The 10,791-nt window shown below is 41.8% G+C and overlaps 1 protein-coding gene and 2 long non-coding RNA genes across 3 annotated transcripts; 1 reads left to right on the top strand and 2 right to left on the bottom strand.

Moving 5' to 3' along the window:
* Nucleotides 1–387: 387 nt before the first annotated feature.
* LOC110521103 (sodium/bile acid cotransporter-like) lies at nt 388–7,371 on the bottom strand. The gene is made up of 4 exons (XM_036976241.1): nt 6,955–7,371; nt 1,532–1,736; nt 1,013–1,197; nt 388–724 (listed from the first exon to the last, which is right to left on the bottom strand). The coding sequence occupies exons 1-4, from the start codon at nt 7,134–7,136 to the stop codon at nt 508–510; spliced, it is 789 nt and encodes a 262-aa protein (XP_036832136.1). The 5' UTR covers nt 7,137–7,371; the 3' UTR covers nt 388–507.
* Nucleotides 653–1,125, top strand: LOC118964476. Its single transcript, XR_005051533.1, has 2 exons — nt 653–788; nt 1,033–1,125. It is a non-coding gene; the product is annotated as an uncharacterized LOC118964476 (long non-coding RNA).
* Nucleotides 7,372–7,997: 626 nt separating the features above from the next.
* On the bottom strand, nt 7,998–9,733 carry LOC110522594. The gene is made up of 3 exons (XR_002473346.2): nt 9,679–9,733; nt 8,267–8,495; nt 7,998–8,086 (listed from the first exon to the last, which is right to left on the bottom strand). It is a non-coding gene; the product is annotated as an uncharacterized LOC110522594 (long non-coding RNA).
* Between the last annotated feature and the right edge of the window lie 1,058 nt (nt 9,734–10,791).

Consider the following 10,791-nt stretch of genomic DNA (forward strand, 5'->3'; position numbering starts at 1 on the left):
CTATCTCTACTTTGCACATTCTCCCACTGCAAATCTACTATTCCAGTGTTTTACTTGCTATATTGTATTTACTTTGCCACCATGGGCTTTTTTTTGCCTTTACCTCCCTTATCTCACCTCATTTGCTCACATTGTATTATTGACTGTATGTTTGTTTTACTCCATGTGTAACTCTGTGTCGTTGTATCTGTCGAACTGCTATGCTTTATCTTGGCCAGGTCGCAGTTGCAAATGAGAACTTGTTCTCAACTGGCCTACCTGGTTAAATAAAGGTGAAATAAAATAAATACATAAAAAAAAAATCATAAAACATCTCAGAGTGCTGATCTAGGATCAGTTTGGCCTTCTAACAAAATAAAGAATAAGACCGGGGATACCTGATCTTAGATCAGTACTCCTCCTCTGAGACACTTTGTGATGACAAAACTGATGTAATCATAAGGGACCTGATGTCCAGGTCTCAGACTAGATGCTTTTTTTTAACTGTATATCATTCAAAGACAAGGGTCAGTCAAGCCCACCTTTCTTTGTTGTTTTAAAGAACCTCTGGTGAACCCAGAAGAGGACGATGAGCAGTAAGGCCTCTCCCACTTGGAACACTATGTAGACTATAGGGAAGAGGTAGAGCGGACCAATCACATCGGGAGGGAACGCCACCTTCAAAATGGCGGAACACAGCTGGATGTTCTGACATCCCGTCTCCATGGCGATGGTCCTCTGCCCCCTGAGGAAAGAAGGAAGGATGTCCAAATAAGGATTTGATTGCTTGACATTGAATTCTAACTGAGGTAAATGAGTTTCTTTCCTCCAAGCATTTAGCATTAGAAATCTACTGAGCTGGAATATACTTTTACTAGAGGAATAGGAAGATACGTTGTTTTTTTTTCTTATAGAAAAACTTCACATGCAATCTATCAACATAATTATAATCTTGATCTTCACCATCATGGTAATCCTAATCTTCATCAATTTACAGTTTACCTTCAACATCATCCTCATCACCATGACTTACGATCTGTTGACTCTGAACAGGTATGAAAGGACGTATCCTAAAGTGTAGCCAATGAGGGGCATGAGGGCAGCAGTGGCCATTAGTTGAGGGGACAGGACGGTCAGCATCACATTCATTCTTCCTCTGGTCACGCTGGCCAATAGGCCGATCACTACCATGGATATCAACAGGAGGGACAGACCGATCTGAAGAGCAGGAGGACATTCAGCCACAAACTGTATATTATTATCAATTTATGCTGGGCTGTCTAAAACAACCTGTATGTTTTCAATGTTTTGAACTTTTAAAATGAGGCCCTTTACCAGATTTGTGTTTTTCAACAAGATTGTAAAATCTAACTGTAAACCTAACTACCCAGTTGAAGATATTACTCAAAAGCTAGCCTCGAAGCCCTCCAGGCTTCCCTAAAACAGGAAGGGAGTTTCCCTAAAACTCCTCCAAGGAAGGCATGACAACGACATGATTTTGGAGGTATGGCAACGTGAGACTACCCAAAACGCAGACCATTATCTGTCATACCTTGGTAATGGTCTTGGAGTACTGCGGCCTGTAGTAGTTGATGAGGATGCCGATGCCACAAGGGAACAGAGTCATGACCAGGGCCAGAGTGATGCCAGCGTAGGGGACAGCACTCTCCAGGTTGGAGAAGCCCTGGCAGTATAGGTAGAGGAGCAGTGGCATCATACCCAGGGCTAGGAATGTAGAGCAGGTAGTCATCACAATACTGAGGAGGAAGAGAGGGAGAGAGAAGGAGGGACGGAGAGAGAGACAGAGTGGGGGGGATAGAGAAAGGGAAGGAGAGAGAGAGGAGGCGGGAAAGGGGGAGAGAGGGATAGAAAGAGAGGGAGAGATAGTCGTGTATAAACAGCAGGGTTAGTTACATATGTGTGGGAAGGAGAGAGGAGGAGGGAAAGGGGGAGAGAGAGAGATAGAAAGAGAGGGGGAGAGGGATAGAAAGAGAGAGGGAGAGATAGAAAGAGAGGGGGGAGAGAGAGAGATAGTCGTGTATAAACAGCAGGGTTAGTTACATATGTGTGGGAAGGAGAGAGAGGAGGAGGGAAAGGGGGAGAGAGAGAGATAGAAAGAGAGAGGGAGAGGGATAGAAAGAGAGAGGGAGGAGAGAGAGGGAGAGATAGAAAGAGAGGGGGAGAGAAAGAGAGAGGGAGGAGAGAGAGAGGGAGAGATAGAAAGAGAGGGGGAGAGAAAGAGATGGTCGTGTATAAACAGCAGGGTTAGTTACATATGTGTGGGAAGGAGAGAGAGGAGGAGGGAAAGGGGGAGAGAGAGAGATAGAAAGAGAGGGGGAGAGGGAGAGGGATAGAAAGAGAGAGGGAGAGGGATAGAAAGAGAGAGGGAGAGATAGAAAGAGAGGGGGGAGAGAGAGAGATAGTCGTGTATAAATAGCAGGGTTACTTACATATGTGTGTATTTCCATTCTTCCTAACCTGGCGAACGTGATGTTATGGTTACGCTCGATATCCACATTGACGGAACGTGGAACAACACATAGCTGTGACCTTGAAATCACAACTCGGACATTTCTCTATTGGGTGAATGCCAAGGGGGCAGTCATCTCAATAGAAGGGTTAGTTGACAATGTCGGGAAAACAAAGTGCAAGTTTCAAAGGGTCAGAAGTCCATGTGTTGTGATTCTGGATGGCCAGAGACCTAGCAACAATGACGCTTCAGCTCCTTGTATCTTGATACCATGTCTTGTTTTGAGTTGTTTTGAATAATGGCATATCTAATCCTAATATGGTAATACATTCGCTAGTTAGCTAACCAAACAACTGTAACCATGTTTTTTCTGAGACTCATTGTGCAAGTGTAGTTATGTTTTCAATAAACATTTGGAGACTAACTAAAGTCAGCAATCTAAGCAAAAACCCCAGCTGTTTTGTCCTATACTTCTGCAAGCATCTGTTTTGTTGCTAAACAACCAACTATAGTGTCATTCCGGTTGTTCTGTTATCTAGTTTGTCTTTTTCTGTGGATAATGTTATACTTAAAAAAACAAACAGTAAGAAAAATATCTGAATCTATTTGTCCTATATCCTGACAGACAGCACTCGTGTACATGTCATCTCTGCACACATAAACAAGAGACTAGTGTGAGTAAAATATTTGGCAGTTGCCATTATTAATAATTAACAGTAGGCAAGTCCTTGAGACAGTCAGAGACAGTGTTCATTCAGATGATACCTACAGGGGGGGTAAGAGGAGTAAAATCTCCTCTGCATCTCTAGGTATCGTGTCCTAATGGAGGTTTCCAGGTACGTTCTGGGGTTAATGACTGACTAGGTGGTTAAAACGAGGGTGAAAGGTGTGACGCGGTAACTGATGACGTTGTTTAATATCTATGATAATTACAGTGCCTTGCGAAAGTATTCGGCCCCCTTGAACTTTGCGACCTTTTGCCACATTTCAGGCTTCAAACATAAAGATATAAAACTGTATTTTTTTTGTGAAGAATCAACAACAAGTGGGACACAATCATGAAGTGGAACGACATTTATTGGATATTTCAAACTTTTTTAACAAATCAAAAACTGAAAAATTGGGCACGCAAAATTATTCAGCCCCCTTAAGTTAATACTTTGTAGCGCCACCTTTTGCTGTGATTACAGCTGTAAGTCGCTTGGGGTATGTCTCTATCAGTTTTGCACATCGAGAGACTGAAATGTTTTCCCATTCCTCCTTGCAAAACAGCTCGAGCTCAGTGAGGTTGGATGGAGAGCATTTGTGAACAGCAGTTTTCAGTTCTTTCCACAGATTCTCGATTGGATTCAGGTCTGGACTTTGACTTGGCTATTCTAACACCTGGATATGTTTATTTTTGAACCATTCCATTGTAGATTTTGCTTTATGTTTTGGATCATTGTCTTGTTGGAAGACAAATCTCCGTCCCAGTCTCAGGTCTTTTGCAGACTCCATCAGGTTTTCTTCCAGAATGGTCCTGTATTTGGCTCCATCCATCTTCCCATCAATTTTAACCATCTTCCCTGTCCCTGCTGAAGAAAAGCAGGCCCAAACCATGATGCTGCCACCACCATGTTTGACAGTGGGGATGGTGTGTTCAGCTGTGTTGCTTTTCCGCCAAACATAACGTTTTGCATTGTTGCCAAAAAGTTCAATTTTGGTTTCATCTGACCAGAGCACCTTCTTCCACATGTTTGGTGTGTCTCCCAGGTGGCTTGTGGCAAACTTTAAACGACACTTTTTATGGATATCTTTAAGAAATGGCTTTCTTCTTGCCACTCTTCCATAAAGGCCAGATTTGTGCAATATACGACTGATTGTTGTCCTATGGACAGAGTCTCCCACCTCAGCTGTAGATCTCTGCAGTTCATCCAGAGTGATCATGGGCCTCTTGGCTGCATCTCTGATCAGTCTTCTCCTTGTGTGAGCTGAAAGTTTAGAGGGACGGCCAGGTCTTGGTAGATTTGCAGTGGTCTGATACTCCTTCCATTTCAATATTATCGCTTGCACAGTGCTCCTTGGGATGTTTAAAGCTTGGGAAATATTTTTGTATCCAAATCCGGCTTTAAACTTCTTCACAACAGTATCTCGGACCTGCCTGGTGTGTTCCTTGTTCTTCATGATGCTCTCTGCGCTTTTAACGGACCTCTGAGACTATCACAGTGCAGGTGCATTTATACAGAGACTTGATTACACACAGGTGGATTGTAGTTATCATCATTAGTTATTTAGGTCAACATTGGATCATTCAGAGATCCTCACTGAACTTCTGGAGAGAGTTTGCTGCACTGAAAGTAAAGGGGCTGAATAATTTTGCACGCCCAATTTTTCAGTCTTTGAATTGTTAAAAAAGTTTGAAATATCCAATAAATGTCGTTCCACTTCATGATTGTGTCCCACTTGTTGTTGATTCTTCACAAAAAAATACAATTTTATATCTTTATGTTTAAAGCCTGAAATGTGGCAAAAGGTCGCAAAGTTCAAGGGGGCCGAATACTTTCGCAAGGCACTGTATGTTAAGGTCTTGGACGGGTAGTGGCCAATAGAGGAGTTGGGGATCTGCCGGTTCAAACTAAAACATGGGATGGAATTCATTCATGGGATGGATGGGGTGTCTGATGGTAGAATTCATTCATGGGATGGATGGGGTGTCTGATGGTAGAATTCATTCATGGGATGGATGGGGTGTCTGATGGTGGAATTCATTCATATAATAGTTTTATGATCTGGGTCAGGGATCATCAACTAGATTCAGCCACGGGGTATTTTTTCTTAAGCAAACAGTCAGGAGGCCGGAGTGTATAGTAACACACCAATAAGAAGAAGAGACTTGGGCCAAGAATCACAAACAATGGACATTAGACCGGTAGAAATCTGTCCTTTGGTCTGATGAGTCCAAATTTGAGATTTTTGATTCCAACCTCTGTGTCTTTGTGAGACGCAGAGTAGGTGAACGGATGATCTCTGCATATGTGGTTCCCACTGTGAAGCACGGAGGAGGAGGTGTGATGGTGTGGGAGTGCTTTGCTTGTGACACTGTCAGCATGGCTACCACAGCATTCTGCAGCGATACGCCATCCCATCTGGTTTGCACTTATCATTTGTTTTTCAACAGGACAATGACCCAACACACCTCCAGGCTGTGTAAGGGCTATTTGATCAAGAAGGAGAGTGATGGAGTGCTGCATCAGATGACCTGGCCTCCACAATCACCCAAACTCAATCCATTTGAGATAGTTTGGGATGAGTTGAACCGCAGAGTGAAGGAAAAGCAGCCAATAAGTGCTCAGCATATGTGGGAACTCCTTCAAGACTGTTGGAAAAGCATTCCTCATGAAGCTGGTTGAGAGAATGCCAAGAGTGTGCAAAGCTGTCATCAAGGCAAAGGGTGGCTATTTCGAAGAATCTCAAATATAAATATATTTTGATTTGTTTAACACTTTTCTTGGTTACTACATGATTCCATATGTGTTATTTTGTTGTTCAAATGTCTTCACTATTATTCTACAATAAAGAAAAACTCTTGAATGAGTAGGTGTGTCTAAACCTTTGACTGGTACTGTATATACAGTATAATTACTGGGGATGCATAAAAAAGGTCATGAGACAAATTTGGCCCATAGGCCGCCAATTAAGGGACCTTGATCTAGGTCAATGTAAGCCAGTAATTACCAAGTCATGAATGTAGATCTGAGAACAGACTAATTACCAAGGCATGAATATAGATCTGGGAACAGGCTAATTACCAAGGCATGAATGTAGGTCTGAGAACATACTAATTACCAAGGCATGAATGTAGGTCTGAGAACAGACTAATTACCAAGGCATGAATGTAGGTCTGAGAACAGGGTGATTACCAAGGCATGAATGTACGTCTGAGAACAGGGTGATTACCAAGGCATGAATGTAGGTCTGAGAACAGGCTAATTACCAAGGCATGAATGTAGGTCTGAAAACAGGGTGATTACCAAGGGTTTTCTGATGATCAATTATCCTTTTAAAATGATAAACTTGGATTAGCTAACACAACGTGCCATTGGAACACAGGAGTGATGGTTGCTGATAATGGGCCTCTGTACGCCTATGTAGATATTCCATAACAAATCTGCTGTTTCCAGCTACAATAGTCATTTACAACATTAACAATGTCTACACTGTATTTCTGATCAATTTGATGTTATTTTAATGGACAAAAAATGTTGCTTTTCTTTCAAAAACAAGGACATTTCTAAGTGACCCCAAACGTTTGAATGGTAGTAAAATGAGATGTAGTTACCAGGAATATGTCAAATTTGGGGAACAGTCAGTGACTAATGAGACCAGTCTTTAGGGTGGAGACCCAGTCAGAAACAAGATGATTTTCACCTGAACGTTAATGCCACACTGTGATAACGGGAACATTTGGGAGAGAATAAATCAAAATTCATAGAGGTTCCATGTGAATAGTTAAGAATGTTGTCTACCTGAGGTTCACGTCTCCCTTCAGTGCCAGGGCCAGTATATTGGAGATGTTTCCCCCTGGACAGCATCCACAGATCAGCAACGCTACAGCCTCCATCGGCCCCAGCTGTAACACCTGAAGACACAGGACAGGACGCACACCTGAGGCTACACTGAACAGCTTGGCATAGTCCTGTCCTGTCATTCCTGAAGGCCTGGGAGCCAGACTGTAAAACGCCAAGACAGCTATGGAAACTAATAACCTGAGCCAATGAGAAATACTAGCCTGAGCCAATGAGAAATACTAGCCTTAGCCAATGAGAAATACTAGCCTGAGCCAATGAGAAATACTAGCCTGAGCCAATGAGTAATACTAGCCTGAGCCAATGAGAAATACTAACCTGAGCCAATGAGAAATACTAACCTGAGCCAATGAGAAATACTAGCCTGAGCCAATGAGAAATACTAACCTGAGCCAATGAGAAATACTAACCTGAGCCAATGAGAAATACTAGCCTGAGCCAATGAGAAATACTAGCCTGAGCCAATGAGAAATACTAGCCTGAGCCAATGAGAAATGCTAACCGTAGCCAATGAGAAATGCTAACCTAAGCCAATGAGAAATACTAGCCTGAGCCAATGAGAAATACTAGCCTGAGCCAATGAGAAATGCTAACCGTAGCCAATGAGAAATGCTAACCTAAGCCAATGAGAAATACTAGCCTGAGCCAATGAGAAATACTAGCCTGTGCCAATGAGAAATACTAGCCTGAGCCAATGAGAAATACTAACCTGAGCCAATGAGAAATACTAGCCTGAGCCAATGAGAAATACTAGCCTGAGCCAATGAGAAATGCTAACCGTAGCCAATGAGAAATGCTAACCTAAGCCAATGAGAAATACTAGCCTGAGCCAATGAGAAATACTAGCCTGAGCCAATGAGAAATACTAACCTGAGCCAATGAGAAATACTAGCCTGAGCCAATGAGAAATACTAGCCTGAGCCAATGAGAAATGCTAACCGTAGCCAATGAGAAATGCTAACCTTATCCAATGAGAAAAACTAACCTTAGCCAATGAAAAGGCAGTGAGGGGCATTACTCCGAACTGTGCCACCACTGCGATGGCTACTCCTTTAGGTTTCAGGATGTGGGTCTATAGAAATAGATTAATAACAATATTAAATGTTATGAATATAATATTTAATTTGTATACATTTCATAAACCTTAAAACTGCTTTAATCACAAAAAAAACATAAAAGAAAGAAAATGAAATTAACCACAAAAAGTCTGAAACAACCAGAAACTAGATATGAACACCATCATGAGAATCACCTTGATCTTGGACACCTCCATGGTACAGCCCAGTGAAACCATGGTGATGAAGAGGACCACTATGATGGTGAAGCTGATGGTCTGGTCTATTATGGGTGGCAGGGGGGGGAAGTGGGTTGGTGTGATGTTGAAAAGTAAACTGTCATTGGACGCCAGGTACTGATAAGAGAACACCCCCATGGCGGTGTCAATGGTATCTTCCATTTGTATCTTCTTTTCTGGTTGGAGCCTTTGACAGAGAGAGAAGGGGGGGGTTCATTCTATTTGGCAAAAATCCTTCAAATTCCAGTCATTTGTCCTTAAAATACTATTGCCTAAACCATTGCTTGCAGCATACTAGTCTAGCCTGTCTTGTAAATATAAAATGAAAGATTTACAGCAGGTAATACTCACATTCTGTATCTCACTATCTCCTAGTTAATGATCTGTTTTTGAATGCTGTTTGTTGAATCTGCATGAGTTATGCAGTCAGTTTCATGTCTTCAGGTTAAATCTCTGTGACATTCAGAGACAGTACCGCCTTTTGCCTTTGCTTTCCCACCTCAAAGCATTACGCCCCTTCGGCTTTGATGCCAAGCTGCTCACCTCATCCCTCCCTACTCTCTATATCTCTATAGCCACATCCTCCCTTCCACTGCTGTGAGGGATGTTGTTTTTAGTATGCTGCCTGTAGACTGTGTTCACCTACTGTTTAAACACACAATAACTACATACCACAACTCTCCTACCTCTACTACTAGTAGTCCACGAGAATCTTCATGTAGAATTGGTATTTGAATACTATGGAAAACTGTAAAAAAATAAAATAATAAAATTAAAAAAAGGAATGCACACACACAACATCTTGTGTTGAAGTGTCAAACATTATTCAACCGGTAAAGGAAGAAGGTCTTTCTTTACAAGGGAGCAGTCGGTAGGAGCTGTCTTCTTCTTGAACGCGTGGGAACTACCATATTGTAATCCCTTAATTAAAAGTAGACCATCGTTGTAAATAAGGATTAGTTCTTTAACTGACTTGCCTTGTTCAATAAAGGTAAAAAAATAAATAAATAAAACATTGTCAAAGAAATGTCAAACCCTCATTTTTACTGAGAGTGTGCAAAAGTTGAGAATAGATGTAGGATCCAAATGGCCTCCTATTCCTAAAAAGTGCACTACCCTAATAAAAATCAGTGCACTAAATAAAGAACAGGTTGCTATTTGGGATACAGCCTAGGGCACCTGTCACGTTGTATGAGTCTCTTTACAGTTCTGCCAGTGGATTATCCAGAAACATCCAACAGCGTCAGACATGACACTAAACCCTGACTGCTTTCTCCTCTGAAAATGGAGTGAAACTACGAGCTGAAGTGAGAGTGTGAGTCAACTAATAAAGCATTTTTCACCCTCAGAACCAACATTTAGGTTCTTACCTTCTAGGTGTATGTCCCTCTTCCCTTCACACTGCCTGCGTTCGGTCGGTGTTGTCAAATGAAGTCCTTGTGTGATGTGGTCTGTGTGTGTGTGTGTGTGTGTGTGTGTGTGTGTGTGTGTGTGTGTGTGTGTGTGTGTGTGTGTGTGTGTGTGTATGTGTGTGTGTGTGTGTGTGTGTGTGTGTGTGTGTGTGTGTGTGTGTGTGTGTGTGTGTGTGTGTGTGTGTGTGTGTGTGTGTGTGTGTGTGTATGTGTGTGTGTGTGTGTGTGTGTGTGTGACCTTATTGCAGCTGTATACAAAGCAATGAGATCTGCCATACAAAAACCCTGAAGTGCTGTGTTATGTCAGTATGTACTACTAGGTCACCGTAGACAACGTAACCATTGACTCTGTATTCATGTATAATTACTGTCCAGTGTTAGGACGTGTTGTCTTATGCACGGTAATAAACCAGAAGCAGAAAAAACGACATTAATGCCTCTGAGCTGCAGTGTCCATTAGCGCCATCTAGTGTTTCCTTGAAGTACCCGGATTGAAGACGACAAAAGAGGTGAAAACAGTAATACGTCATTAATTCAGCGCTGGAACGCAATTTTTTATTCAATGACACCTTTTAAAACATATACAACTAGGGTTCTCAAACAAGTTTTTTTTTTATTGAGTTAATCACAGGAGTTGATGTGATTTAAATGATTTTTTATTCAAAAATCCTTACGAGAATATTGACCTCTTAATTTTGTCCAAAGTAATGAAAAGCAAAAAAATGTTGTACATTGATAAAGCCAACCTTCTTTTGACCTCAATGTCGACTTGTTTTGACATCTCATTGTTGTTTCTGGCTGTGTAGCCGATGTATTTGACATCTCATTGTTGTTTCTGGCTGTGTAGCCGATGTATTTGACATCTCATTGTTGTTTCTGGCTGTATGGCCGATGTATTTGACATCTCATTGTTGTTTCTGGCTGTATAGCCGATGTATTTGACATCTCATTGTTGTTTCTGGCTGTATAGCCGATGTATTTGACATCTCATTGTTGTTTCTGGCTGTGTAGCCGATGTATTTGACATCTCATTGTTGTTTCTGGCTGTATAGCCGATGTATTTGACATCTC

Source organism: Oncorhynchus mykiss, chromosome 4 (assembly GCF_013265735.2).
Source record: "Oncorhynchus mykiss isolate Arlee chromosome 4, USDA_OmykA_1.1, whole genome shotgun sequence".
In the NCBI taxonomy this organism is placed as follows: Eukaryota; Metazoa; Chordata; class Actinopteri; order Salmoniformes; family Salmonidae; genus Oncorhynchus; species Oncorhynchus mykiss.

Coding starts and splice junctions, on each gene's coding strand:
- LOC110521103 (XM_036976241.1), bottom strand. CDS start 7,136: ATGACAGGACAGGACTATGCCAAGCTGTTCAGTGTAGCCTCAGGTGTG. Junction 1,737..6,954: donor AAGGGAGACGTGAACCTCAG/GTAGACAACATT, acceptor CTTCCTCCTCAG/TATTGTGATGACTACCTGCT. Junction 725..1,012: donor CTGTTCAGAGTCAACAGATC/GTAAGTCATGGT, acceptor TTCTTTCCTCAG/GGGGCAGAGGACCATCGCCA.